Source organism: Athene noctua, chromosome 2 (assembly GCF_965140245.1).
Source record: "Athene noctua chromosome 2, bAthNoc1.hap1.1, whole genome shotgun sequence".
Lineage (NCBI taxonomy): Eukaryota > Metazoa > Chordata > Aves > Strigiformes > Strigidae > Athene > Athene noctua.
Genome location: NC_134038.1, coordinates 79,799,466 through 79,826,416, shown reverse-complemented (window position 1 = coordinate 79,826,416; position 26,951 = coordinate 79,799,466). Strand labels below are relative to the sequence as shown.

The following is a 26,951-nucleotide window of genomic DNA, read 5'->3' as shown; positions in this document are numbered from 1 at the left end:
CTTTCACTGAGTCTTAGATACTAACCCGCATTTTGCTATTACATATAATTTATTTTATTGTATGGTGCACAATAAAGCAATGTGAAATACTGACATATCCTTCAGTATTGGTGTTTCCCCATCATGAACAGATTAATTATTTTAACTGTTCCATGTAGAGTTTTCATGGTGATGACAAGAAATGTTTGAACATTGCAGTGATTAAGGAATACATGAATGTTGCAGTATGACTTGGAGCTTCTGTTGGAAGAGTTGTTTTCAAAAGATGCTATCACTTTACCTAGATTTATATTTATTGAGCTAACACATTTACATCTATGCATTTTATTTAATCTTTAATAGAATAAATCATGAAGATCCATTTTGCTTTTATTTCTCCTAATATTTTAATGTACATTTCTAAACATAAGAATTTTTGTATGCTTCACCATGATGTTGTCATAACTGCATATAAAAACATGGAAAAATAATCAGTCTTTCAGATCATACAGTGGGGACAAATTTGTTCATGAGTTTCAGGCAATAATATAGCACAAGTAAAGAAGAAGAAAAATAGTAGCAAATAAATAGCAATTGCTTCATGGATGGTTAAAGCAGGATAATGTCTGGCTGCAATTCACTCTGGCTACATCAGTCTCCTGTCAGAATCTTGCTCTGTTTAGGACATAAGGTAAAAAACAAAGTAGAAAAGAAAAGCTACTTCTTTATGGATCCAATATAATACCTTCTGACATTGGTAGACAGGCTTATTAATTTCAGTGGGTGTTAGATCAGGGCATAGATCTTGAAGCCTAAACTTATTTTTCCAAAAATAGATTAAATTCTTTTTTCTTCATTATGGCCTAATTTAAAGTCCCTTGAATCAGACCATTAACAAAATATTATCCTATCTCAGAAAATAATACAGATAAAACTAAAGTTCCACTCAACACTCACATAGCACTTTTCCTCTTCAAAGCACTTTAGAAACACTGATTAATCATAACATTAATTAAAATGACTACATTTTTTAAAATTCAGCCTTCCAAAAGCACTACTCTCTGCAGGGAGCAGGGAAGAGGATAGCAAGGGATTAAAACCAGCTCCAGTAATGAGAAAATTTAGCCTGCAGCAATTAAACTGAGGAATCACTTCCCTTTGCAGAATCTTTTTTACCGTGGGCTAGTGGAAAGATGAAAGGAAAGATGACAGTGCGGTCTACAAGAGAAATCTGTTGGTGTGTAAAGGAGCTGATTAGTTAGATGTATTTGCAATACTTGGGTCAACAGGTAGGCTAACAACTTCTTTCCATGCCTTTGCCAGTTTGTATATCTGGCAGGAAATATAAACAAAATGAATTAAAAAGGAAATTATTTGAGTGATTGCACCATCACTTCTGGATACAAAACCCAAGCATGCAAGATCAAATTCCTTGAATTCAGGAATAAAGCCTAGGTCTGTCATTTTTGTTCCCAGCCAACCTACCAAAGCCACCACCCAAATCCTTTTTTCTGGCCAGGGAAGGGGAAACAATAGAAGAGCAGTAATAACTGTGGGTTTGTGAAAGTATAGCTAAAAAAATGTTACTTCCTTTGCTGCTGAGGGTGACAAATAGAAGCTTACTGGTAGAGATTTTTCCCCTTTTGTGGACCCAGTAGTTGTTTTACATACAAGGTCAACAGATAATTAGGCAGGTCAAGATGGACTTGAACTGACTTGCTTATATAGTCTCAGTGTGGGTGAGACAGTCAATAAATTAACGCTTGCACCTCTTCACAAAGTCACCTTCCAAAACCAGGTTGCAAGTCAGAGAATGCACCCTGGGTTGGGCTGCCTGTGTTTGATGATTGGTTTGCCTCTCCAACATGAGAGAGAGAGGATAGAGATTGTGCAGATGATATATGGAGTAACATTTAAACAAGAAGTATCCACTATGCTGGGCAAGAGGTGGTGTTAAGAAACAGGAATTCCATTTGGCCATGGTATCCGTAAGTCCATGTCTGTACTAGTTTTTTGGCTGTTCTGCTGTGAGCATCTACTACCCCAAAGGAGAGTTAGTTTCTCCAGAAGTCCACTTTTCTGTGGCAGCATGCATCCCGTGACAATTGCCAAAAAGACAGCATCAAAGATGAAAGAGGCAGAGATGCACAGTAGGGTCTCGGTACACTGCTCTAGTTTTGGCATTAGCTCCATTGGAGCCATCTGAAGTGCTTCTGCATGCAAAGTGTACACACGATTTGTGTTGGGACGGATAGGCTGCATGAATTAGCAGTTTATGGCCAGTTAAAGAAAGAGCCATGGAAGTTCCTTAATCTCCAAGTTTTAAGACAACTGCTGGAATAAAGCCTGAATATCTGCAGTCTTGCTGTGTGAGAGAAATGCAGAATATGAAGGTATTTCATTGAGAGAGGAGTAACATCAGTATTACGAGTAACAGTAGATTAAATAGATAGTTGTCTATGGAATTGAGATGTACAAGAGAAACAACAATAGCAATACAAGAGCAATAGCTTTTAAACACAACGGTATTTTCAAGTCTAAAATCTACTCTTGTAAGCTAGCTAAAATTTCCTTTAGTTCAGAACATTAAAGATCAGAAGCCTGGGGAGGGAGTCATGGACATGCAGGGGTGTAACAAAAACAGGATCTAGCCGAGCATCAAACTGAAGGTGTTTAAACCAATATGAGGAGAGAATGGCAAAGCTTAGCAGATAAGGCAGGTGCAGAGATATACGGTTAAATATCAGATATGCAAGAGAAGACAAAGGCACATGAAAGCTTATCAGTTAAGACCCAGAGGGTTGAGGGGGTAGAGCTCGAGGAAGAAAAAATATCAGTCATGTAGTAGAGGGTAGAAGGGGCAGCCCTGTGAAGGTGAGTTGAAAGCAAGAAAAATGATCAGCCACAGGAAAGCAGGAAATACATTAAATGGAAGAGTTACATACCTGGAAGCAGAGAAGCTGAAGGAGGAAGGTGGCTGGGTTAAAGTGCTGCTACATGAAAGAAAACCTGTGAAGGATCATGGATCTGAGAAAGCGATTTGCTGAAAAGCAGTGATTGCATTGCACCCAGTTATGATTTCCCACGGCATGTTCAGGGTGAAAATACCAAAATGCTTCTCTTTTGTCTTTGTCCAATGCTACTAGCTTCTATACATACTGCTCTTCCATCCCTGTTACAGCTGTGCCCTTTGTCAGTCCTAGGTCTCCTCATGCCATACCTCTCTCTTGTAAAATATAGAACTAGCATCTTTAATCTTTTTCAAAAGATGAAAGCTTCTATATTGTTTACGCTTTTGGATGTTTGATTCTTTTACAAGCAAATCTCAATTGACATTGCCAACACAGATATTGGTGCTTCATGTACTTTCATCATGCTATGAAAGTTTGAGGGTTTCTTCCCTGAAACTGTAAAAGATGACCATTCCTGCTCCCTGTAGGGCTTTATGTGCTACACTATCCGTGGCTGAATTTATTCTTGATAAAAAAGGTTTTAAAAAAGAAAATCAGTGCATGGCACATCACATATAATGAATGCATCAAGGAAGATATTGTTCCTTTTTATTGTGTTCCATAGTGAATCTTATATCTTGAAATCTTCCTGCCTGTCATCAGAGGTGGTGGAAAAATGAAAAGTGTGTATCATTTTTCTGAAGGGAAGAGGGAATCTGAGACTTCCACCTGATCTTTGTTCTGTCTCAGCAGCCATGAGCAAAGTGCACCTGGGTGCTTGGGGGCACAGGAGGGCATATGTGTGTAACTGGTTTTATTCCTTCTGTCTTCTCAAAAAACAATTTATCTCTACAGTCTTAAAATTTCAGTTCAAATAAACCTGCAAGGAGGTGAAATCTGGCATTGTTCTTTAGCTCAAAGCACTCATTATCCCAACTTAATTGGCAGGCTAGGCTTAATCTGGAGCAGCTAAAGCAGTGGCTCCAGCCCATGAGTTTTGAGGTGCTTACTCAAACCAGTCTAAGTTAACTCATCACTCATTCCCTTACAAATGATTGAGCTGAGATAGTAGTTTTTTGGATAGGGATAATTGCAGTACTATAGTCAATTAACGTTATGTAGTAAAATGTCTTCATATGCATTTACTCTGAAGTGCCAGAGATTATAAATGTTTGTGTCCATCCCTAACATAAGAAATAAAAGGACTTGAGTACCTAAAAAACACTTTGGCCCAACAATGACAATGAGATGCAGGTCCTGAAAGATAAGCATCGAACATTAAAGACCATAGGGTATCCCACCTTGTCTCCATCAGCTTTTCCAGAAGGCTGTGTATCTTCCATAGGTCTGCTGACTCTGTGCAGCTATCTAAGGGAATTTGAAACTGCAATTATCCCCCTATTTTTGGACACATGAATTGCCCCCTACATGGCTAAAAATGGTTTTCTCTCTCCTTTTACACCTAAATCCCAAACAGACCAGTAATCCTCTGTTCTCTGTCACTTGCTGGAAGTGATGGGGCCCATGCTTTTCAGTCCTACTCCTCAGGGGTTTTTTCCACTTTTCTCTTCCAATACTACTTCATGCACAGTGGTCTTAGGAACAAGAAACTGACCTGTTGTGATAAGCAACATCATAGAGTATTAGCTAGCACTGGCCAGGCCCACATGGGTTTGACAGTAACCACTGCCTTTGAGTTTCATAAATCTGCTCTGTCAACAGCTTAAATCATGTCAAACTAGAAGTCACCAGACAAAGGGAAGAGAGAGCTGCTGTATACAAACGGTTGTGAATTACAGTTCCTTCGTGTGCAATGTACACTGCATTTGGCAGTGCTGGAGACTGTATTATGTAGCTGGGTGGGTAGCGAGGTCACTGGCTTGGTGGTTGCAGTAAAAAGCCTGTCTGGAGGTCGTCATGTCATTCAGTGCTGAGTGAGGGCATTAAACTTCATGGTGCTACTGACCCTTGTTTCAGTTAGTACTGCTGTCTTCTGAAATAGGGATACTTCTTTATAAACCACCATTGCCATGTCAGGTAGGTTATATCTTGTTCTTGACTCACCTACACCTTTCCTAGTGCTCCCCGAAGTCTGAGGAGTATTCATCTACTCACAGGGACAGCTGTCTCTCAACCTCAGTACTGCAGCTTTTCTTGCTTTCAAAAATGTAACTGTCTCCTTCCATCCACTTTACTGCTGGTCCAACAGCTCTGGCATTGCCCAGCTTCATCTTCTTGGGTTTGCTTCCTCTGTCCTAGAAAAAACTGCACATGTTTGGCTCTAAGACCCAGTCTGACAGCATTTCTTACCTCTTAACCTGTTTTGCCTTTAAAATTCCAGGTAGTTTTTCCCCCTCAAGTACCCCTTTCAGTGACAGAAGAAAATCTCCCTATGAACACTAACAAACCTCTATCCTCTTAAATGACATTGGGGTTCACTGCTGCTCTGATGCCTACAAAATACCTTGTACTGACTGCCTTGGCAATCCAAGTAGAGTTTGCTACATATTTTACTGAGTGTAATTATTTTTTTGTGGGCTTTTAAGACACGACCTCTTGCACCTTGGAAGATTTCCAGTGTCCAGAGAAGGGGCAGAGTTCCTCTGGAACAGCTACAGCTGGACCCTGAGGGGCACTTTCAGGTGCTGCACTAGTGCCAATAGTGATTATCAATTGCACCTTAAAACAATGGTATCTGACAAGAGAAAGCATGGTGCACAAATGAACTATTTATCAAATAAAGTAGTGGTATTCCTGCCACTGCTATCATGTGATGAATACACTCTAACTTATTAGACTATTAGTTAGTTGAATGCACTGACTCATGATCAAAATTTGTTCCATCCAAATTAAGCACACAGTTTTGGCACATCTATTAAGTAAAGATTGAAAGTAGTAAGAAAAGGTCTCCCAGTAATGTTCTTTCCATAAAGACTGTAACATATGGAAGTTGAATAGGATTGAAAACACAAGGATGATGAAAATGCACAAAAACACATATGTCTAGAAATTTAAGTTGAGCACATGTGTTAGAACAAAGGGAACAAAATTCACATATATTGTGACATACAGACACCAGTAGTTCTGGAATGGGATATCTGTAGCGGTACAACAAAATATGGTGGCAGTTTGCTGATTTTATATTAACTAGCTACACAATGTGAATTAATACGTATCTTTGAGGGGGAAAAAATAGTCATGTATTACTTTTATTAGAGCAAGCTCTACCTCTCGGACAGGGTTCTTAGTTTGAATTAATACCTGTTTGAGGTTTCTTGTGTTTTCAGAAGGTTAATCTCCCTAGTCTTGTTCTCTCAAACTAGGAGCCATGTCACAACTATTTAAGAAATGTGGCAATGTGTCAAAGTCATTTTTCAGAGCTAAGTGAAAATCAAGTCAGTGGGGTTACATCAGCAGTGAATTTGTCGCAAGGCAATAGTAAGGAAATATTTCTGTAAGTGTAACCTTACCTGTGATGATTTTGCTTCTGTTAAATCTACCAGAAGAATAGTTTGCTCAGCTGTTTTGCTCTGAAGGCACAATCTTTCTTAGGACAGCTATCAGTTTGATCCTATGAAAGGAAAAGTTTTCTGAATTAAGTAACAAAGGCATATGCTAAGGTGTTAATGAGACTTTATCATGCAAGGGAAAAGACATTAAATCTACATTGTTGAAATGTTTAGTAAGCAAACATTATCATTTTACAGTCAAAGTCTTAGTGTATGGTGATAGACAATCCTGCTCTCAATATAAAAGTGATGGAAATCTGATCTTAGAAAAATAACAAATGTATAGTGTCAGAAAAATGCTATCCCAAACACCTACTGGACAACCCCTTCCTGTGACACTGACCCCAAATTATGGTTATATTATGTCTTTTTTCCTTCCTTTATGAGTGAAGTTGAACAAATAAATATGATTTCTTTTTTCCTTGTCAAGCTGGTGGTTATGTTTAATCTTATTATGTAAAACCTCTTTAAAAGCATCAAATCATTTTTGGGTCTTATAATGTGCAATGTTGCTCAAATGAAAAATCAATTTCTTTGTAGATCAAAGCAGTTCTGTATGAACTCTAATGAAAATTAACAAAGCTAATTATTTTTAATAATCATTCTCACACACATCCTCCTCTCTTCCCAGGACCCTCATCAGTTCTTGCTTCTTCAACTCAGGGAGGCTTCTTGAGCTGCAAGTTGAATTCCCCAGCCTTCCTACTAGCAGTGCTAGATAAAACTTCGCTGATAATACAAGATTAATTTCCATTATATGTTTCAGTTTGCTTTCAGAAGAGGTTCTTAACATCAAAAAAAAAATTTAAATGCAATCGCTCTACAGATTGTAACGTACACTAATGCAAAAGTCAAGGATTGCATGTGTTGTCAGTTGTGTAGGGCTGACGCAGCAGTAGCTGTGCTTTCATTGGCATTACTCGACATTTACACCACTCTAAACTAGAGCAGGATTTCATCTATAGCTAAAAAACGTGACTCTTGTCTCCTTCATGCCTATTGTAAAGCATCAGGAACATAACTCAGATAAAAGAAGTTAACGGATAACTGATTTTTTTTTTTCTGTGAATGTAGTACAGTAATTTATGAACTAACTACATGTATAGTTTTAGAAAACACATATAGCATGCAAGCAAGTTACCGTGGAATATTTTCTGCAGTGTAAAGAATAGTCCTTAACTTTTTACTTTTAATGGCTTAACTCTACATTAAAGCAAATGTACTCCTTTTTCAAATTAAGTTCATATGTTTTTAATTAAATTAAGGACACATATTTTATGGCAACAACAGGGGTTTTTCTCTTCTCAAATACGTTTCCAAATAGCTACCAAAGTCTTTGAAGTACTAAAACCATAGAAAATACATTAACAGTTACACTTGTTAATAGAATTTAAGACCATGCAAGCACTGGCTTAGATCAGCTCTATAGCCCAGCCACTCCTGTCTTCTTCCAGCTGGTTGTGCCACCTTTGTCTGGTGAACCTCTGGAAGGACAGTTTGAGCTGTGATGCCTGTCTGTGCAGTCAGCTGGTTTACCTGTACATGTGAGCAGCTCTGCTTTTGCTGCACCTCTGGGACAAGGCAGGGACTCGGAAGAGTCTGTCACCCCCACAGACAGCACCTGACAGGACTAGGGGCCTGGCATTGTCGTTATGGGTTCTGATATGGGAGGACTCCAAACTGGACACCAGCTTGCACAGCTGGTCTACAAAATCTGCACTGTGAGTCTTCTGGCACTCTATATCCAAAGGCTAAATTTGATGCATTTCCTTAGAAAAAAAGAACCAAAACCACTCGAAATATATTTTAGTGTAAATACACAACTGATTAAGAATTGAATAGTGTTACTGAGCTGGAATTACTACAGCCACTCAGAATAAGGGATGCTGTACCATCCCTCTGTTACACATTATCTATAAAAAGCCTGGTTTACTGGTTTGAAGTGTATAATATGATTTGATCTTCTCGTGCCTAACTTAACTCTGTGCACAGCAGAAATGTTAGAACTGCTGAGTATTAACATGTCCAGAATGCTTATAGCATGATTGGTTGTGTTTATTCCCATTTTCTTCCTGAGCTTTTCCTGATAGCTGCAAAGCCTTTATTTATTGTAGGAAGTATCTTGTGTGCCTAGATATGTGTACTGGTATGAATGCTATTGCCTGAAATACTAGACCAGTTGCAGGAAAGAAGTCTGCTTGGGGCAGCCATCCAGATTCCCTTATACTCAGTGCTAAGGGACATAGTCTTTGGCTGCTAATGGAATGATCATTATCATCTGATTCCACCAGAGGACTGAAATGGTGAGACACTTCCTTGTACTTTAAGTGAGGTACAAAAGGGAAAAGGAACATCGGTCTGTTCTGGATGTGTGTACAGAGTAAAACTGAAAGTCTCGCTGATCTGATGTATCTACTTGTACGTACTCTTGAGCAGTGCAGACACTGCCCTAGAAGAGTAAAAGCTACAGCAAATCATGGATTTGGGTTGGGGTTTTTTTGATACACAATCTCAATTTACTATGTGCTACAGACTGAAGTACTCACTGTAAGTGATAAGCAACTATTAATGTGTTCTTGTTACATAGAACAAATAGATGCAGATGTAAATAGCTTTTCAGGCTGTTCTTGAACAGTGTTTCGTATAGACGTAGGGGGAAAAAAGATTGTCAGTTTGTTCAAAAAAACCATTTCTGAAAGAGAAAGTGGTATTAACATCTGTACTACCTCTGATATTAATAATACTGCTGCAAAGCTAGTAATGCAAATGACCAATTAAATATTAAGTGCAAAGAAATAAAACTGTTCAAGGACAAGATTTGTATTTGTATTGCAGCATACAGTAAGATTCGAATCAACTGCACACATTTTGCTGGCAATGTTATGCTTTTTATAATCAGGAATGTTTTTACATGATACAGAGTGAGTAGTTTCTAAGATCTCACCACAAAATCTTTTTGATAACCTTTAAGTTTAACATTTTAGTACAGAGATTTTAGTCTTTATCTGTATTACAAACATTCTGTTCCAAGTGGCTGGCTATATTTCTACCACAGCAGGCAAAATTGTGAAAAACAAAATTAATTTAACATTTTATAGTTAAAAGATGTGATTTTCCTCTTACCTTTGCTTGTGAATGTGGACACACGCAACTCAATTTATGAATTCAGAAATAAGATTTTTAATAAGTACTCACAAGTACTAATTGATCAGAACTGTTTTAAGTTATCAGAAAATCTGATTAAATTATCATATTATATACAATAATCATACCTGATTATTTCATTCATAAAATGTGATGTAGATTAGATTACTAATTATATTTATTTTTCCCAATTTTCCTGTCCTTTTCATCCTGCATGATACACTTACGGTGATTGCTGTATGCAAATTCCCAGAACAGCTGCACTGAAGGTGATTCAGAGTTGTTTCACTGACCTCAGCAACAACTTTGTCAGGCCCTCGCCCTCTCTGAACTTCTGTTCATCACACTGAAGGAATGAGCAGCCATTTTACTCTAATAATGACCCTCTAGAACTGCTGTGAGGCTTCTCCTGTATCTGCTGGTGCTAACCCTTCCCTATATTTATATATATTTACATTTACATTTAAACTCTCTCTATATGTAATTTCTCAGAACCTCTTCTTGTGTTATTTTCACAAGCCTTCAGGTGCAATTCTGGAAAAAAAAAATTGTTCATTTAAATATGAAAAAAGTTATAATAGTTATAGAATCATTTAGATTGGAAAAAACCTTTAAGATCATTGAGTCCAACCGTAATCAACAGAATTTCATGTCTTCAGTTCAGTGTGAGCATTTTAAAAATTCATTGCGCCTTTCGTTTTAGGAGATATTAATTTCTGGAGGTTAGTGTTATATAAAGTAACTCCTTACTAAATATCAGGAATATGTCAGGAAGGCTTTTTTTCGGGTCAGTAGCATCCATACAACGAAGGATGTGGGGAAAAGGTGGTGTCCTCTCTGAGCAATAGAGTTTAAGAAATACTAATAAACCCAGTTAGATTACTGCATGTAGTGGTAGAATTAACCCTGTACAGTAAAACCGGTCCTTCAAGAGAAGACTTTTCAAAAATAACGACGTCATTGGCTTTGCATTCATTGTAGTGTTTTTAACAACTGATGCACATTTCATTTATAGTAACAAGATATGAGTTGTGTGGCGGGAGATGAGGACTTGCCAAATTCTGTAGGTTGTGGTATTCAGATTATCTTTGTACATATACTTGGCCTTTACTATCATCATTTCATTCTCCTAATGGCATGATGTAGCCATATCCAAAGTCTCCAACTGATGTAGTATGGAAATATCAAGAGAATCCCTAATGTGTGAAACACTTGAACATACAGTCGTATAAATGTGTCTTGCTCCAAAATAATATCAGTAGCCAATTAGATTACATGCAATGATGCAAATGGTGCTAATAGTCTTGCGTGTTTTCCCTGTACTTCTTCTCCGTCACCCTTTATTGCTGTATCTTCTGAATTCTCCCTTCGTTTTCTTTCAACAAAGGCAAGTATGCCATGAGGGATCTGGTCCACCGACTGCCAGGCGCTAACAACAGCAACAACTCAGCAAGCAAGGCCATGTCTGATGACACCGTTACTGCCATTTGCTGCACTCTGCATGAAGTCATCACTAAAAACATGGAGAATGCCAAGGCCTTACGAGACGCAGGCGGCATTGAGAAACTGGTTGGCATATCTAAGAGTAAAGGAGACAAGTATGTTTTGCAAATCACCTTGCACCTTTTTAACCTCTCCAATAGTTATTATTAGACCTGAATGTGTTTGCCTCCTCTGTGCAATCGTGAGTTGAATTCTTTAGTTTCATCAGAAATTATATGTTCAGTGTGAAAGGTGACAAGAAACAGACAATGCCAGTAGCAAAAGTCTCTGCTGTGTTTTATTTTTGACATACCATCAGCAGTGCATGGAGTGCACTGCATGTGGAGTTTAAGGAAGAGTAATTATCTGCAGTAACCACTACCTCTAAGCACTTCCAGAAGATCCTGATAAACATTAGGGACCAGAGCTGTTGGATTGCACCCTGCAAAAGGGGTGACATGCAGGTGGAGGGATCCTGTGAAAGGAAGGGACCTCACCGCAGTTCTGTTACTGCTCCTCTTTCTCTGGGAGTGAAGAATGTAAAGTCACTGTCCCTCTTCACAGCACCCTTTTCCCTGCCACCAGCTTGCTGGAAAGGTGGGGCATAGTAGAAAAATGGATCCTTGGATTTTCCTAACACCTTGCTTCTGAGAGAGCATTAGGATACCTGCAGGCTACTTTGTGAGGCACCAAAACATGCAGAAATCTTACACAAGTGGGACATTTCCAGACCAGCTATGGTTTCATCTTGTCTGTTTTCCTATGTACGCACTCTTCATGAAGAGTTCACTCTTTATCCTTCTTTTGCCTAAAACAGATAGCCTGGTTCTCATATTTGTCAACCTGCAGAAGTATAGTGCAATGGGACTATGGCAGTTTGAAAACAAAAAGCCTTCACTGTAGTGTACAAAACCCATCAGCCCACCTACTCGAAGCTGTCATCACACAGCCTACTGCAGCACCAGAGCTCTAAAAGAGCCTCACAAAGCCAGGCCACAACCTGAAGGAAAGATTTATGCACCCTACATTTGGTATGAGAACTTATGCTCACCTATATAATCGGAGCATTGCCAATATAATCACATTTCTTTTCCTCTATTGTCACCTTTTTCTTTTCATACCAAATTCATTATTGAAACATTCTCACATTCTAACTGTAAGGGGTAAAAATTAATAGTGTAAAAAAGTATTTGATTCCAGTTGTGGGAGCTCCCCATGCTCTGCCAATTTATTTACATTTGCATTTTTATTATCATTAAATCTATTTAGATTTTTTATTTATATTTTCTAGATCAAATGTACTGATAGTGCAAGCAGGTTCATATCCATTTCTCTTAAGTTGAATGTGTCTTTCCTCAGAATAATGCATTTGTCTACCTGGTCATTATCTGGTAGAGATTATTAATACCTGTTGAGTCTGGAATTTTCAAAGTGTCAAGAGTAGTTTTAGAAGGATCCAAGGGTATAATTCCCTGTCTAAGTATCGCTCATAAATGTGAAAGACATATCTATGTTGAATGAAAGTATTTAGCCCAGGTAGTGTTGAATAATTCCAGAATGCCCTCCCAAATCATTACACGTATCCCTCCTCTCAAGTACTTTGAGTTGCGGTCCTGTGTTATTATTATTATTACAGGTTACACAGTTCTAGAAGAAAACCTGTCAGCTCACAGTGCTACAAATGCCAATCTTCATTGAAAGTTCCATTTTTCAGCTTTCAGAAATGTTAGTATTGTGCACCATTGCTTTGGTTTGGTTTGTTACAGATAATCCATTGTTTAAAAATCAGAGTTGTTGATTGTCGGACTGATAGGAAATTCTGGCATGCACACTTTAATACAGTAAAATGCTTTAGTATGAATTTGTCTTGTCCAGTATGAAGCGTCTGCTTCTACAAGTGCAGGATACTAGCCTGGCCATGCATCCTGGTATGTATTAGTGCCAGGAGTGTGGGGCTGGCCCCGCTATCCTTTGGAAAATTGCCCAGGGCTTGAGTGCTTTCCCTGTATGACAGCATGATAGAACTGATGTTCATAAGGTCATACTGGCCAAGCCCATACTGGCCTCGCATCGTTCCTGTTTCTTCTCAGTACTCACATTATGGTTGGCGCAGTTATTTTCCTGGTTACTCCATGCTACCAGCACCCCACTAGCCAGTACAGCTGGGAGTATAATGAAAACAATTATGCTTGAAAGGGTTTATCATATTCCTGTTTATTCACCAATTACCCACCTACTGTTGTACTCTGGGTGAGAAATGGAAGACCAGGGTGGAAAACCACCAAATAAATTACCAGGAAAATACTGTTTATGTTAATTGAATCAGTTGTGTCATGAACATTGCTTTACCAGCTGGAGTGTCAGCCTCCCAGTAGTCCTTCTCAGAGATCAGAGGATGCACCACAGCCTGATCCCTGAGAAGAATTCCTGCCCAAACCAGTGACATATGTTGCTCTTTGTTTTTGCAATCCGTGTGCCTTTTCTGAGTAAAACATGAATCACCTCCATGACTGCCCCAAACTCAGTCAATCTTCCCTCTAGACTTTGGCCTTTGCAAGGTTTTCTAGCACTCTACTGCTTTATGTGTATTGTTGGTACAGCACAGTGTATGCTTCCTCAGTGGGCTGCGTTATCTTCACAGTCCTTTTCTATTTGACCCTTCTTCACTGAGCTGAATACTCTCTGATATTTTTTTTTTTTAGATTTTTTTTAAAGTTACCAATCCCAAGAGGATAGGTAACAAATAGGACTCCAACTGACTGTAACAATAGTTTATAGCTTCTTACAAAACCTTTCTGAAGACAAAGTCCACGTGAAGTTATATATGGTTTTCAACATCACGTTGTATTGCCGTTATAAAAGGGTAATCATGTGAGCAAGATGCAAGTCATAATTTGAATTCCTAATAAAATTTCTCATGGCTTTTTATAATCAGTGGGTTTTCTGCATCTTGGCTCTGCACTTCAAAAACAGTGCTCATCACCCATCTAGAGTGTTTCTTTTGGCCACTGATAAGAGGTACTTAATGCCTTGAGCACACTGTCAAGAGCTGAAGTTTGGCAGCTTATAGAGAAACTCTGGCTCTAACTTCTTGTCCTTTATGCCGGAAGTTGTAGCCAGGACATCTTAGACGTACATAATACCAGTTGAGTCCTCAACGATTTTGCCAATTGCTACCTCTCCGATTCCTCTTACTATGCTCTCAGCATGAATTCTTGTCCTCAGTGTGCTGAGGGACACACATTTCGCTCCTCACTGACTAATTAGTAGTATAGAAATAACATGTATTGCCCTTGCTTAAAAACACTTTGGTCTCCAAGATGCCAACCAAAGATCTTACGGTACATTTGAAACACACTTTAATTGTGGGTTTAAATCCATAGCAATGCATTTGAAAATTGGGATGAATGGAGTCTTGTAATTAACAGTCTCTTTCTCACTATTTCTTTCTCTCTCCCTTTTTAATATATGTGTGTAACAGGCATTCGCCAAAAGTGGTGAAAGCAGCATCTCAGGTCCTCAATAGTATGTGGCAGTACAGAGACCTGAGAAGTCTCTACAAGAAGGTAAGGCTTGGGCTTTTTCTAGATTTATCATCTTTCATATGGTTACCCAAATTTGGGGGCTGGGAGTCTTTAGACTCATTTATGTGACTTGAAATTCACCTAGTTTAAAACATGATACTTGGACCTATGAGTTTTTCCCTCATTTCTACTTTTAACATATAATTACCTTTTGAAAATATCTGTGGCAGTGAAAAAGGGATACGAATTTGGTTTCAAAAGAATTCATACAATAAGTGCTGGATCTGACAGGCCTGGAGAGTGAAGTTCTCTGTTCATAGAACAAACCCGAGCAAGTTCTTCTACTGTACCTTTCCTTCTTACACCTCCCCACCCTGTCCTGAGGTGATTACCAGATTTCCAGCCCTTCAGCTCCCAAATTTCCTCATGAGAATGTAAACAAGAGTATCTGAAGGAGTGGTGCTTAGGGACCAGTTACATGTTGAGCTGGGCTGAAATTTGATAGCTTCACTTCCAATCAGCTGGCATACAGTAGCATCATATACTTAGTTTTCAGTCTGTGGAGTCTGTAGTACCATTCCCATAGGCCTGCTAACCTCTTAAAATGAATTGCAATACGGCAATACCGTCATGAGAAACAACATCCCATATAGTCGTTAAAATGTGTCTACTTAGTAAATGACAACATTTAAAGTAATTCTTGCTAAATATGTCAAAACTGAATTACATTCCATGTGAGTATCAGCCTGCAGATACAGTTCTCAAAGGTCTTCTTGCTACATGTAATTTCACAGCTTATCTAATTGATATTTGTATTTGTAATATCAGCAAAGAGAGCTAAGACTTCATGTGGCACAAAAGTTTAGGTCCTAGTTAAGGCTGAGGCATAAGTATAGTGAAGTAGGAAAGGTTCACAGTGGTATAATCTGAGTTGTATGTATTTTGCAAAAGAAAAGAACTTAGTTATGTGAAATGTATGCACCAAATCTCAAACTGGCAGAAGCTGAACTTCCATTTGAAGTGCTGTTCTTTTGCATGCCCCAGCCCTGCTTGTGTCAAGTCTGAGGAGTAAGGAAGATGATTACTGAGTCTCTCCCATTGTTCACTTCCAGTATTTTCAGTCATCCTTGGCAGCCCTAGGGATACCATATGCGAAGATGTTCCAAGTAACAAGCTGGTACTCAACTGTCCCATTAAGAGGTGGGAACAAACATGAGCTAGAGTAGGCTTTTCTTGATGCAAAGCAGTAACTAACACACTGGAAGTGTGCATAGCCTGACTTCTGTGTATGTGGGTGGGTGCACTGTAGAGGCTGAACTTTACCGCACCATAATCTTAGAGGTTCTTACAATGTCTGGCTCATTTCCAGCCTTCTGTCTGTATATGCTGTGATGGAAAAGCAGTTTCTGGGGTTGCTCCATGCATGAGGTAATCTATATGCTGTGTGGCTTCTGAGTATACTGCTACCTAAAGGACATTCTGTTGGCTCCCAACGTGAATGCCTGGTAATGTGCTTAGATACTAAGCACCCTTAGGTACTAAGTACCTTGCATGCTTAAAAGAACATTTTCTGTGGCCACAAATATGTATTTGTGGTCTGGAAGATAGGGCAGGCTAGCCTTTGAGGTAGCTTCAAGGACACTCATAGCAGACAGATTGTCTATATTGTCATGAAGCATTTCATTAATCTCTATATCGGCTAATTCCTACAGGCTTCACAAAAATCTTAAAGTGCAGGTCAGTCTCTGCTACATATTTGTATACTCATTACATATGCTGCTAAGCCTTCTATAAATATGGTTTCCTCAAATCAAAATGTTCAGATAGTTAATGTAAAATACTTCTGTTTGATAAAAGACATACAGTGATGTTTATAAAGTAATAACATCTATTAAACTTGCTTGTAGTAGGCTGTTATGCTGGCTCTCCAAGTTTCACCACTGTTTGGAAAATAATAGTTTTATGATAGGAAAATTAGAAAAGTTGCATTATACTAACAGTCAGCTATTTATGTAATATAAAGACACTAGGTCAACGCCATCCTTATTTTCTCCCATTAGAATATATATACAAGTGAACATACAGTTGACAGTATAATATGATCAGCACTTTTCAGTACCTTGCACTTGCACAGCCTTATTTGAAGTGCAGGTAAATCCCATTACATAATGATCAGCAATTTCTTCCTATGTACTGAAGTATCTATACAACTACTTTCAAAGAATTGGTGGCCTACAGATAGGCATAACTTTGTATTGTAATACCAGGAAATTACAAGCATCACATCACATTTAAGAAAAAGCAGCAGCACTTACTGTACTGTTTGAGAAATAGTGTAACCAAATAGCTTGAATTGTAGTATATTTTAGAGCCACATGTTCACTGTAAAGAGATGTAAAAAGAATAGAAGTATTATCCTTTATATTAATGGGGAATATATGTTTACTGCTGATACAGTAGTAGTCAGTATATTTAGTCCAAATATGACAACATCAGCAAAAGCATGAAAACCTCTTTCACTTTTCTAATTTTGCTCAACATTACAGGAATCATCACATAGCTGTTACAGAGGCTCTCAAATAAACAACCAACCACCAAAAATTAAAAATGTACTGCCAACACAATTAACTAGCCCTCCACAAATTACAAGTTCAAATGTCTGCGAGAGGAGAACAGAACAACTTCCTAGGGTTTCATGACAACCCAGAACACTCTATCACTCACCTGACAAGTGAGGGCTCTCAACCTCGACGACCTGCTCAGCGCAGCACCTGACCCAAGTCACCTGCAAGAGTTTCCCTGAGCAGCATCCTGACCCAAGGGGAGAGTCCTCAACTGCAGCTGCTGCTCCAGGGGACGAGCTCCAAATGGCTCCCCAGGGACTCCATTGATAGCCAGGCTGAATCTGACCTGTGGGCAATAGCAGCTCCCATTGGCCAAAGGCCCCAACTACCATGGAGCCCCGAGAACAGGCAATCAGGAGCTGCTACACTTCAGCAGCCAAGAAGCCCTATTTTCATTGGGTGGGTGCACCTGCCACAACAGCTGGCAGAGTAGAAACTGCACTGACAGAAAGTCCATCCAGAGTTGGGGATTGGTGTGGTCTCCTAATGACTTGCCACACCTATGAAGGACTAAAAGCCAAGAAGTGCATAGGTAGCAATTTCCCACTAGCAGCACTCCCTGATAAACTCTGGCTGTGGAGAGAATTCAGGAGTCAGAAACTAGTCCCCCACCCGCTGCCAGTACCCAGGCTGCCCTAAGCAGGGTATATGCAGTCTTCCTGCAAGGTTCAATCCCATCATGGGTGAGCAAGCTCTTCAGCTTTAACTAAGGCTTAGGTAGTGAAACCTAAATGAAGCAGCTTCTCAGGACATTGTCAGAATCAGCTTTTGGATAAAAAATAGCTCAAATTTAACAGATTTCAGATTTCAGCTTCAGGTATGTTTCTTAAGACTAGTAGTGTGCTCAAATTGCATTGTGCCACTCAGTATCTGGCAGACATTGCCTATTTCTCTGGGCCCTTCAGAGCCAAAAACTGCAGCAACAGCTGCAATGACTCAGTTAATTTCCTTAACCAAATCAAGTAGCTCTCTGTCTCAAAGTCATAGTATATCTGGCCAAGAACACAAACAGTATCTTTTGACAGCACAAAATTTTAAGGTCCTATCCATCTTTTTTATTCTGAAAAATGCAAAATTTTTCCACAAGTCACAAAGATGGGAGACGTAGAAAATTAAATCTCAAGTTAAGCTAGAGATACATTTCTGGGAAAAGAGTTTCAGGATAGCTCATTTGCTGTGTTGAAGTAGAAAGGCAGAGCAGGTGGGCAGAACAAATCCCCCAAGCAATGTAGCTCTGACAGTCCAGACTTCAGAGTTTTGGTATCCAGGAACTTCTTTGCAGTGTGCTGATCCTGGTCCCAGTGAAAGCAATGAGAAAGCTCAGTTGATTTCATGGGTCCTTTCTGTAAGGCCCCAAAAGCAAGAGCCAGAATTTTTTGCAGCCAGTTGAACTTTACTGGGGAGACAGGCTAACTAATCTGCAGCATCCAGTGTGTCCTGGGATTCCCAATATTTTATAAAAAATAAGGACTGCAGGTTTGCATGTTGCTTTCATTCAGTTTGCTGGAGCAGGAACATTGTGACCAGTTATTAATAGCTAATACAAGAGGAGTTGCACTCTTTGAACTGTTGGTCTCTCTTCTCAAATAGCTTTTTATTTTCTGAAAGGAATGCTCAAGTGGAGATCGTAACTTTTCTGGCTCAGGAGAACAATGGATAGATTTCTAACTTCCTATTGCCTGAGCAAAAACCTCAAGGAGGAGGAGGCACTGACTTTGTTGTCTCCGTTTCCACTTGGAAAGCTCTGTAAGTCTGCAATACCTTATGCACTGTGTTTGCAGAGCTGTGTCACACTCTGTACCCTCCACTGACAGGTTCTATCCAGTGTACTAGGATTTCCAGTTCATACCTGTGTTGTGGCTTCAGTGGGACACATAGACTTGTTAGGCTGGGCTGGCATGGAAAAGGCACAGAAAGTAAATAGTCAGCATTCACATCTGTCAGTGAGGTGACTGTTTACTGTCCTTTGTAGGCTTGTCCTTTAGGAAAAGGATTTCACTCCCTAGTATGGATAATTTGTCATAATCCTAACACAGTCCAACAAGAAGAAGTTGTAATATGCATAAATGTTTCCAATCCTAAAATTATAGAGGAAAAAAAAAAACTTGACAGACCAAGAGGATGCAATTAATTTTGTCTTGAAGTGAAGGAGTTGTCAGCCATCGCAGAAATTTTAACTTGCAGGTCTTTCATCATGGAAGAGTTCACAGAAAATACTTCTCGGTTTGCTGAGCAATAGTTGAAACAGCAATCTAATCTGGAAAAAATCCCACCAAGAGGAAAACAAGGTTTAGTTTCAGTCCCGTATAAACAGTGTTTAGATTACATAGTGTGATTAATTTCTAAATGCTGCTAAAGCTTATCAAGTAGAAAAGAGATGATCATCACAATTTTTCAGAAGTAGATGAAATACTGTCTCCCAAAGAGTGACTTTAATGTCATTTCATTTTCAAATTTTTTTGTTCTCTACAACTAAGACTTACATTTTCATAAATGTTCATTTATCTGCCCCTGTTTTCATAACTCTATCCTAGAATACTTAAAATCTGGTTTATCAGAGTGCTTAATGGTCACATGGTCAGTGGCCTCGTGGGTGGGTCAGTGGCTTAGAACTTAGGAAAAAAACAGGTAGAGGAGCTATCCAGCTTGTCCTTGTGCTTCAGAGTCATGGTAAATTCCTCTTCTTCAAGTATCTTTGTAACCTGTACAGTCAGCAGGAGAATTAAATGCTGCTTACAGTCTCCAGAGAGAGGTCCTCTTCCATTTATGTTTAGCCACCTAAGCAGGATGAAAGGAGCTACTACGGTGATTTTTTAAAGACACCCATTTCCAAGTCAATAACACTGGATCTCGCTCCAGTCTCTAGGGTATTAGCTGGTTGAGGATTTGGGGACACCTTAGAAAATACAGATGTGACTGTAAGACAGCAGATTTCCATTAGCTGGTAAACTCCTACCTATCTCAGTATTCAAGAAAATAACCAACTACTCAAACACAGATAGCTTGTTAAATTACATGAGGAAATTGGAGCAAAAGGGTTGTGCTGAATGAGTTTAACAGGAAAGAAAATTTATTAGTGAAAAACAAGCTTCAGTTAGCATTAAATGTGTATAATATTAAAGAGCTGGAGGATCTGCCAGAAATAATATGTTTTCTATTAATTGGTTTGCTTTGCCTAAGCACTTAGGCTCCAATAAAATGTTTACATTCTATCATTATGTTTACACTTATTCTGTCTACAATATATAAGTAGAGATCACAATGAATTTGTAGAAATTATTTTTCTTTCCCGTTTATTACTGTAGATTTCTGTTCTGCATAGAATAATTTAAATGTTTGTCCTATTCATCTGCCATATGAATAAAAATACAACGATTATTTGAAACAGGGAGGCTGTTAAAGGCAGTTGTCCTTCAGCGTGTAGTGTGCCACGTACAATACGGATATTATTGTGATAGGCATTTAATGAAGTCACAGTAGTCACTCTGAAGATGGCCTTGTCTGTCATTGGCTGGAAAACATATTTAGAATTGCCCGAAGTCTTAGAAGCAGTTAAGCCAGTCTGGATCTAGAAAAAGGCTCTCTTTTCATGTGACTTTCAGAATAGTAAAACAATGATTCTATGATCAGGTCCTATATGGCTAAATGTTCCGTGAAAATTGCCAGCAATAAACTTCAAAACCCTCGTCAAGGAGTTTTAAAATCTAAAGCCCTTTCTTAAGTAAAATATACCTACTCACCTTTTAAAATGTTAATTACATCGTACTATCATATAGACTTGGAACACATCATTTAGGTTTTCTCCTGGTAAGGTTATCGTCAGTCAGACATCCCCAAAAAAGATGCTGTTTTAGGTTAAATTTATCTAGTGAAAAGGTCTGCGCAGAACTTAAACCCTACAGTAAGGATCTAAATTCTGAATCCAGAACATAATAGTTCCTAAAAAAAGTGGCTTGACTTGAAGGAACTATTCATGTGCTCAGATTGCTCCTGAGCATATGTATTTTGCAGTGCTGATCTTTCAGCAGGGATTCATTTATTTCTGTACAATTGGCAAGGCCTTTTTCAGATTACTATGTCCCCTTTTAGAAAAAGGATGGATTAATTTAAAGTAAACCCCCCAGTGTAATATAAAGGTAGATTATCATTATAGAAAAGGCATTGTCTAGAGCCCATTTTTATATTAACTATGAAAATGCAAGTACCTGATTAATAAATAATTGACTGATTGATTGATTTATGGCAGTGGGCGGCCCCAAGCTTCATTGTGACTGATGACAGAGGATTTTCACCAACCCACCACTCTGGGTCATGGCACGCTCAGCATACTCTCTCCCAGAGCCAAGAAACCAGAATCTATTCCCCAACCCAGGTATTCTGGCTGTCAGCTGACCAGTGTTGAATTGTTATGTTTCATGCATACTGAGATTTGTACCCAGAAGAGTTCTACAGGAGCCATTTGAATCAAAAGCAACAAAGCCTTACTAGAGAATATATTTTTAAATTACACAATTTAATGACCCTGTAAGTTCTGGATGGAAAGCATCTCACTTCACTTAGGAGAGCAGGCCCATTCATTTCAGCCACGTGAGGAAGGTGTATGGAGTTTTGCTCTCTCTGAGGACAGCATATACCAGAGAGGCAGACAAGTGCATTACATTCAGTTCCCTGGCAAGCTTTCTAGCATTTGTGTAATCTCTTTTCTGATTGTCTGAACCTTTCAAACAGAAAGGCAGTTATTGATAAGCAAATCTTGCGATAGCAGATTAAGTTTATCAAGCACTTTGCTTTCTTTTCTGGCCTGATGGCATCTCTAAGAAAAAAGCAATAGCTGCGTGTTTCAGTAAGAGGATCCCAGGTAAACAAGTATATCTATAGAAAAATCAGTGTGTCCAGGAGTCAATTAAATTCTTAAAATACTAATTTTCAAAATCTGTATTAATGAGAGCAACAGAGGTTTCCTTCAGACATAAGAACAGTTGATGAGAATTGGCATCTCAACTGTAATTGACTGGAGATTTTTTTATTAGAGGTACTGTTTAATTTTAGGTACTAAATTCCATTCCCTTAACCAAGTGCAGTTTGTTTTCCTCCTAATATTTTTTTCATAATAAAATGTAATGCTGTGGCATTATTGAAAAAAAAAAAAAGACCTTCCACATATGAACAGCATTCAAGTAAACCCATGGAGAAACCTTTCTCTCTATATATATATGTCTATGTATTATTTCTGATAAAATATTTAGAGAAAATAAGAATTTACATTGTTTTTGCTGATCACACAGGACACAGTAGTTATGCTATTTCTTTCAGGTTGTTTTTTTTTTTACTAAGTTTGCCTGGAAGGGAGAAGACATCAGAGATCTGATTTAAATACTTTAGACATAAATATCTTTCAAGGTTAGGGTAAATCCTTTTAATCTTTAGCTAATAGGAATATGATATTCAAAACACCCAGCATTTCATCATCTGATCTATGACATTACTTTCTTTTGTTAATCAGGTATTAAGCAAATTCCTAAATTGATTTTAAATAAAGGAAATATGGACATTTTCTGTGAAATTAACATATTTAAGCCTTTTTAAAGTATCATCTGAGTAATTTTAGAAGACAGAGATTCTATAACCAGTACAACAAAAAAAAATTATAGTCTTCAAATAAATCCTTTTTCTTTTTCTTTCTGTTTCTGTCTTTCTTGCCTAAAAACATGTTATTTGCATTTGAGTGTCTTAAATCTGGCTTTTTATCAAATGGCAATTTGTTAAGTACTTAATCATGAAATTGTCATTGGTTTCAGTACTAGAGAGAAAGTTGCTATCACTGATTTTGTGTGTGTGTATTGAATTACTATTAATTCTATGTTTAATGCTGTATATTAGTTTCCACTGTTCATGTAAAATAGGTTTGCTTTTCCCAATACACATGCAAATATGAAGTATTTCTTCATTAAAGCAAAGGTATATTTTCTATTCTGCAGGAAATAACAGGTAGTAGCTGCAGACCAAAGAATAATCTGTTAATCTTTTCATATTCTTTCTTAGAGACACAAAACCTCTTCAGTGAGGAATGATGCGTTAGTCTGGAATTTTGGTTTTCTTTTTACCTTGATGTTATTTTTTTCAACATAATTAGCACTAGGCAGCATCCCTGTGTAGTATAAACTTATAATTTAATCATTCCATCCTCTTTTGATTGTGTTTGCTTTCCCAGGGATTTTTTTGTTAAGAATCATTCAAAACTTTGTCAAATAAATTTTAACGTTTGTGGCTTTTTCAATACCAGTTGCCTGCTTAAAGAATATCCTGTTTGTCTATACAACAGGAATTTATATCTCATGAGCAAAATCATGAAGCCTAAAGAGGAAATTGTGCAAATGAATTAAGCTGAGCTATACAAGTAAAAATTTGACATATGCAGAAGTATTCACACATGGAAAACATGGTGTATAAACTGTGTTTAAATTTTTTAAAAGAGAGAGAAAGGGGAAGGAATAAAACATATAGATTTAGTGTCTTCACCTGGCTGTATTATCATTCTAAATCATTTGACTAGTTTTAAGGAAAATATTCTAGAAAAAAAGACAACTTTATATCTAAAATATTACAAAATGCTAAGTCAAACGGAATGTTATTTCAGTTATATTTTAATGCAAATAGTTATCATTTCACTTGTGTAGTCATGGAGATCATGTTCTGATTTTCCTTGCTAATCCATCATATCAAGTAATATTTTTCCTGATTCCTTCTAACCCCCTGTGATTTTATTAGCAGTATCAGAAAGTACTAGAAAGAAAAGGGATTGCCATTATCTTATTGCAATTTGTTTTATATTTTGCATGGCCTGAAAAGGTATAAAATCTTCTGGAATCCAAAATATTAAAGTTCTTGTCTATATGACAATGACAACTCATGATGGAGTATCAAAATTTGTGTTTCTGCATCAGTGGTTAAAAGGAAATGTTTTCAAATGTTTGATTCTTCTGGATTCCATCATTTACTGTATAATAGACTTAATCATTTTGCATTTTATGTAGTTAAATTCTTTGTGATACTCAAGAAAGTTTTTTTTTACTACACAGTATCACCTACCCTCCCTGTAATCATGTTTTGGTTATTTCAGTATTTATATGTTTCCTTCTAAAACATTTTCCATGTTTATTATGGTATTTAAAATATCATCAGTAATCTAAGATACAGTCTGTGCTGACCTGAAGATTCAATTCTGATTGTAATATTTCCATGAAAACAGTCCCGTGTAGCTGGAGCTAGACCTTGCCCGTCCTTACACTATTTTTGCACTGGCTTTTTTACTGAATGGTATCCAAAAAACACAGATATTATGACTAAGCACAATTGAAGCCAAAGTAATTGTTTTTTCTTGCACTTCTTGCAAATACTTGTATGTCTATGTGACAACGTATCTGCATTTTTGCTGGTAAATATGTGCATATTGTGTCTATACACAAATGCGGGGTGGTGTATGTAGAACATACATACAACACAACATGGAAGTAGAAGATGCTGACTTTAAGCATGATGTCTGAACAAAGAGAGTTTGGGAACACATAAAGTAATAAACCTTAATGGTTTGAGCTATGAGCTTAGAAAGTATCTGCAGCTATGCTTGACTGTTGCTTTTCCCATGAGGGCCTTAAAGGCATGATAGTGTTTTCTTTAACATTCAGCATTGTAGTAAGCAGTAATTCAACAATGAAACATAGCAGTAATTCTTCTAAATTATCAGTAAGAAGTGCATGAAAGCTGACACCATTCTCAACCAAAACTTACTAGACTCAAGAGGTGCTAAATAAATAAGAATCAAAGTTTGTCCAAACAGTTTAGCATGAGTCATACATATCCGTGATGCTAAAGTATCCTCAGCAATGACAGTGAGTCTCATGATAAGCTCTAGCTGACTTATGTGAGAAAGACTAGGTATTTTTCACTTGAAAACCCAAGTCCATTTTAAGGTTACTAAGTACAGATTTAGAAGAGAGAAATTCAATCTCATAGTTGTGTAAAGTCTGTCTCTGAAGTACTCCACCTTTTGAACTGCTCTGAAGAAAAGAAAATTTAAAATGCAGCCCAGGAGTCAGTATCTTTAACTTAGAGCCTTCTTTCTGAAGGGAATTGTATAACTGAAGTTCCTGAAATATCCTTAGGGTAGAGGTACAAGTAGGCATTCAGAATCTGGAGGGTTATGCATAAATGGAAGGTCACATCTACAAATTTTTTCGTCTCAAAAGTACAGTTCCTCAGAACACGATTGTATTTTAATACTTGAATACAAAGTAGATACCTATGACATTTTCGGCATGTCTTTTGGGACTGGGAACATTTTTAGTCCACTTAAATAATGTATTAAATATTTTTAAGCAAATATAAATAACATTAATGGCAAACAAAGTTTAGCTGGATTCAGATGTACAATACTGAAAAGAATCCAGAAGTCTTTGTAAAGACTTTCAAAAGTCTTTTAAAAATACATACTAAGTAATACCATTTTTAATTCATGTCAATCTTTTTCTCCAAAATTCATTCAAGGAGCATGATTTCTACCATTCAGAACAAAATATTATTTTTAATTAACTTGTCTGCTTGGTGTTTGCATATCTAGGTTCAAACACAGATAAAAGCACGTGTGTAGTAAAGAGTATAGGTGAGAAACTCATTTTCTCCTAGCAAACTTGAATGGGTATGTTGGATAGCCACTTACAGCTTTGCAAATGAATCGGATCAGTGGAACTTTTGCTAATAGTAATAGCATATGCAAGCAGCACAGAGGAGATGGAAATCAAATTAAATTTATTACTATGTCAATTGAAGCATAGTTTCTTTTCAGAGGTAAATTGTCTAGCTGTGGTGGTCTGATACGTAACACTGGGCATCTTTTGCTGATGCTCCTCTGTGTTGCTGTACTTCTGCTAGGATCATCCTCATTCGTCTGGGTCCTATAAGGAGGTTAAAAGTATTTGTTTAACATGGCCAATACATGTAAATTCAATCAAAATTCAATGGAATATTAAGTTGGTGAATCGGTGTCCTACTTTTGGTTCCTTGATGTTCTGCATGATCTAAGAATGGGTGGGGGAAAAAGTTGCTGGGAAGTCCTTCTCATTTCTTCCCTCTTCTCTTCCTAAAACTGCTAACAGAATTCAAAAATGGCCTAAATATGTCTGCCATTTCAGAGTCAAAGAAAGAAACCTTGTATTTTGAAAGGAGTCTCTTTTGTAGTATGTCCTTTGTTCTGAGGTTTTTTACTTTGTTTACTGGGTTGATACAGTTCATCATGATAAAAGAGCTATAGCTTCTTCTTCCTGCTGAAAGTAGAAATGAAAAGTTTCACTGCAAGTTTCTAAATTGTTTTCATTACTTTTAATATTACAAAGTGCTTTAATAGAAAGTTGTAATTCCTCTAGAATGAGAGTTGTATGCTTTGGTCCAATAGCATGTTCCTGTTTAAGTTAATAATAATAAAGCTCTTATTTTCCAAATCAAAAACTCTTAAATGTATTTCAGTAAAAAAGAATACGTATTTCTCATTATTAATGTCTAAGTGTGTTGGTAAACTACATGTTCAAAGCAGCATACCCTTAAAACTCATGCAGCTTAGCAGTTATTACTTGGATCTTCAGTTCTCTAGTTTAAGTATATGTATTCAAGAACTTTTGACCCCAAAACAAAGAACAGCATGAGCCTATCTAGAGATTTTTCCAAAGGGGCACTGATTCATTGTTT

The 26,951-nt window shown here is 37.7% G+C and overlaps 1 protein-coding gene across 13 annotated transcripts in view; it reads left to right on the top strand.

Annotated features, from left to right (window-relative positions):
- Positions 1-26,951, top strand: part of CTNND2 (catenin delta 2) — a 689,312-nt gene that overhangs the window by 637,441 nt on the left and 24,920 nt on the right. For 10 of the 13 annotated variants that reach the window (XM_074899519.1, XM_074899518.1, XM_074899522.1 and 7 more), the window contains 3 exons: positions 10,971-11,181; positions 14,547-14,631; positions 21,460-21,585. In XM_074899519.1, coding sequence (XP_074755620.1) covers positions 10,971-11,181; positions 14,547-14,631; positions 21,460-21,585 — 422 coding nt within the window. The remainder of the gene's footprint in view (positions 1-10,970; positions 11,182-14,546; positions 14,632-21,459; positions 21,586-26,951) is intronic. The other 3 variants (XM_074899527.1, XM_074899526.1, XM_074899523.1) reach the window with 1 other exon arrangement.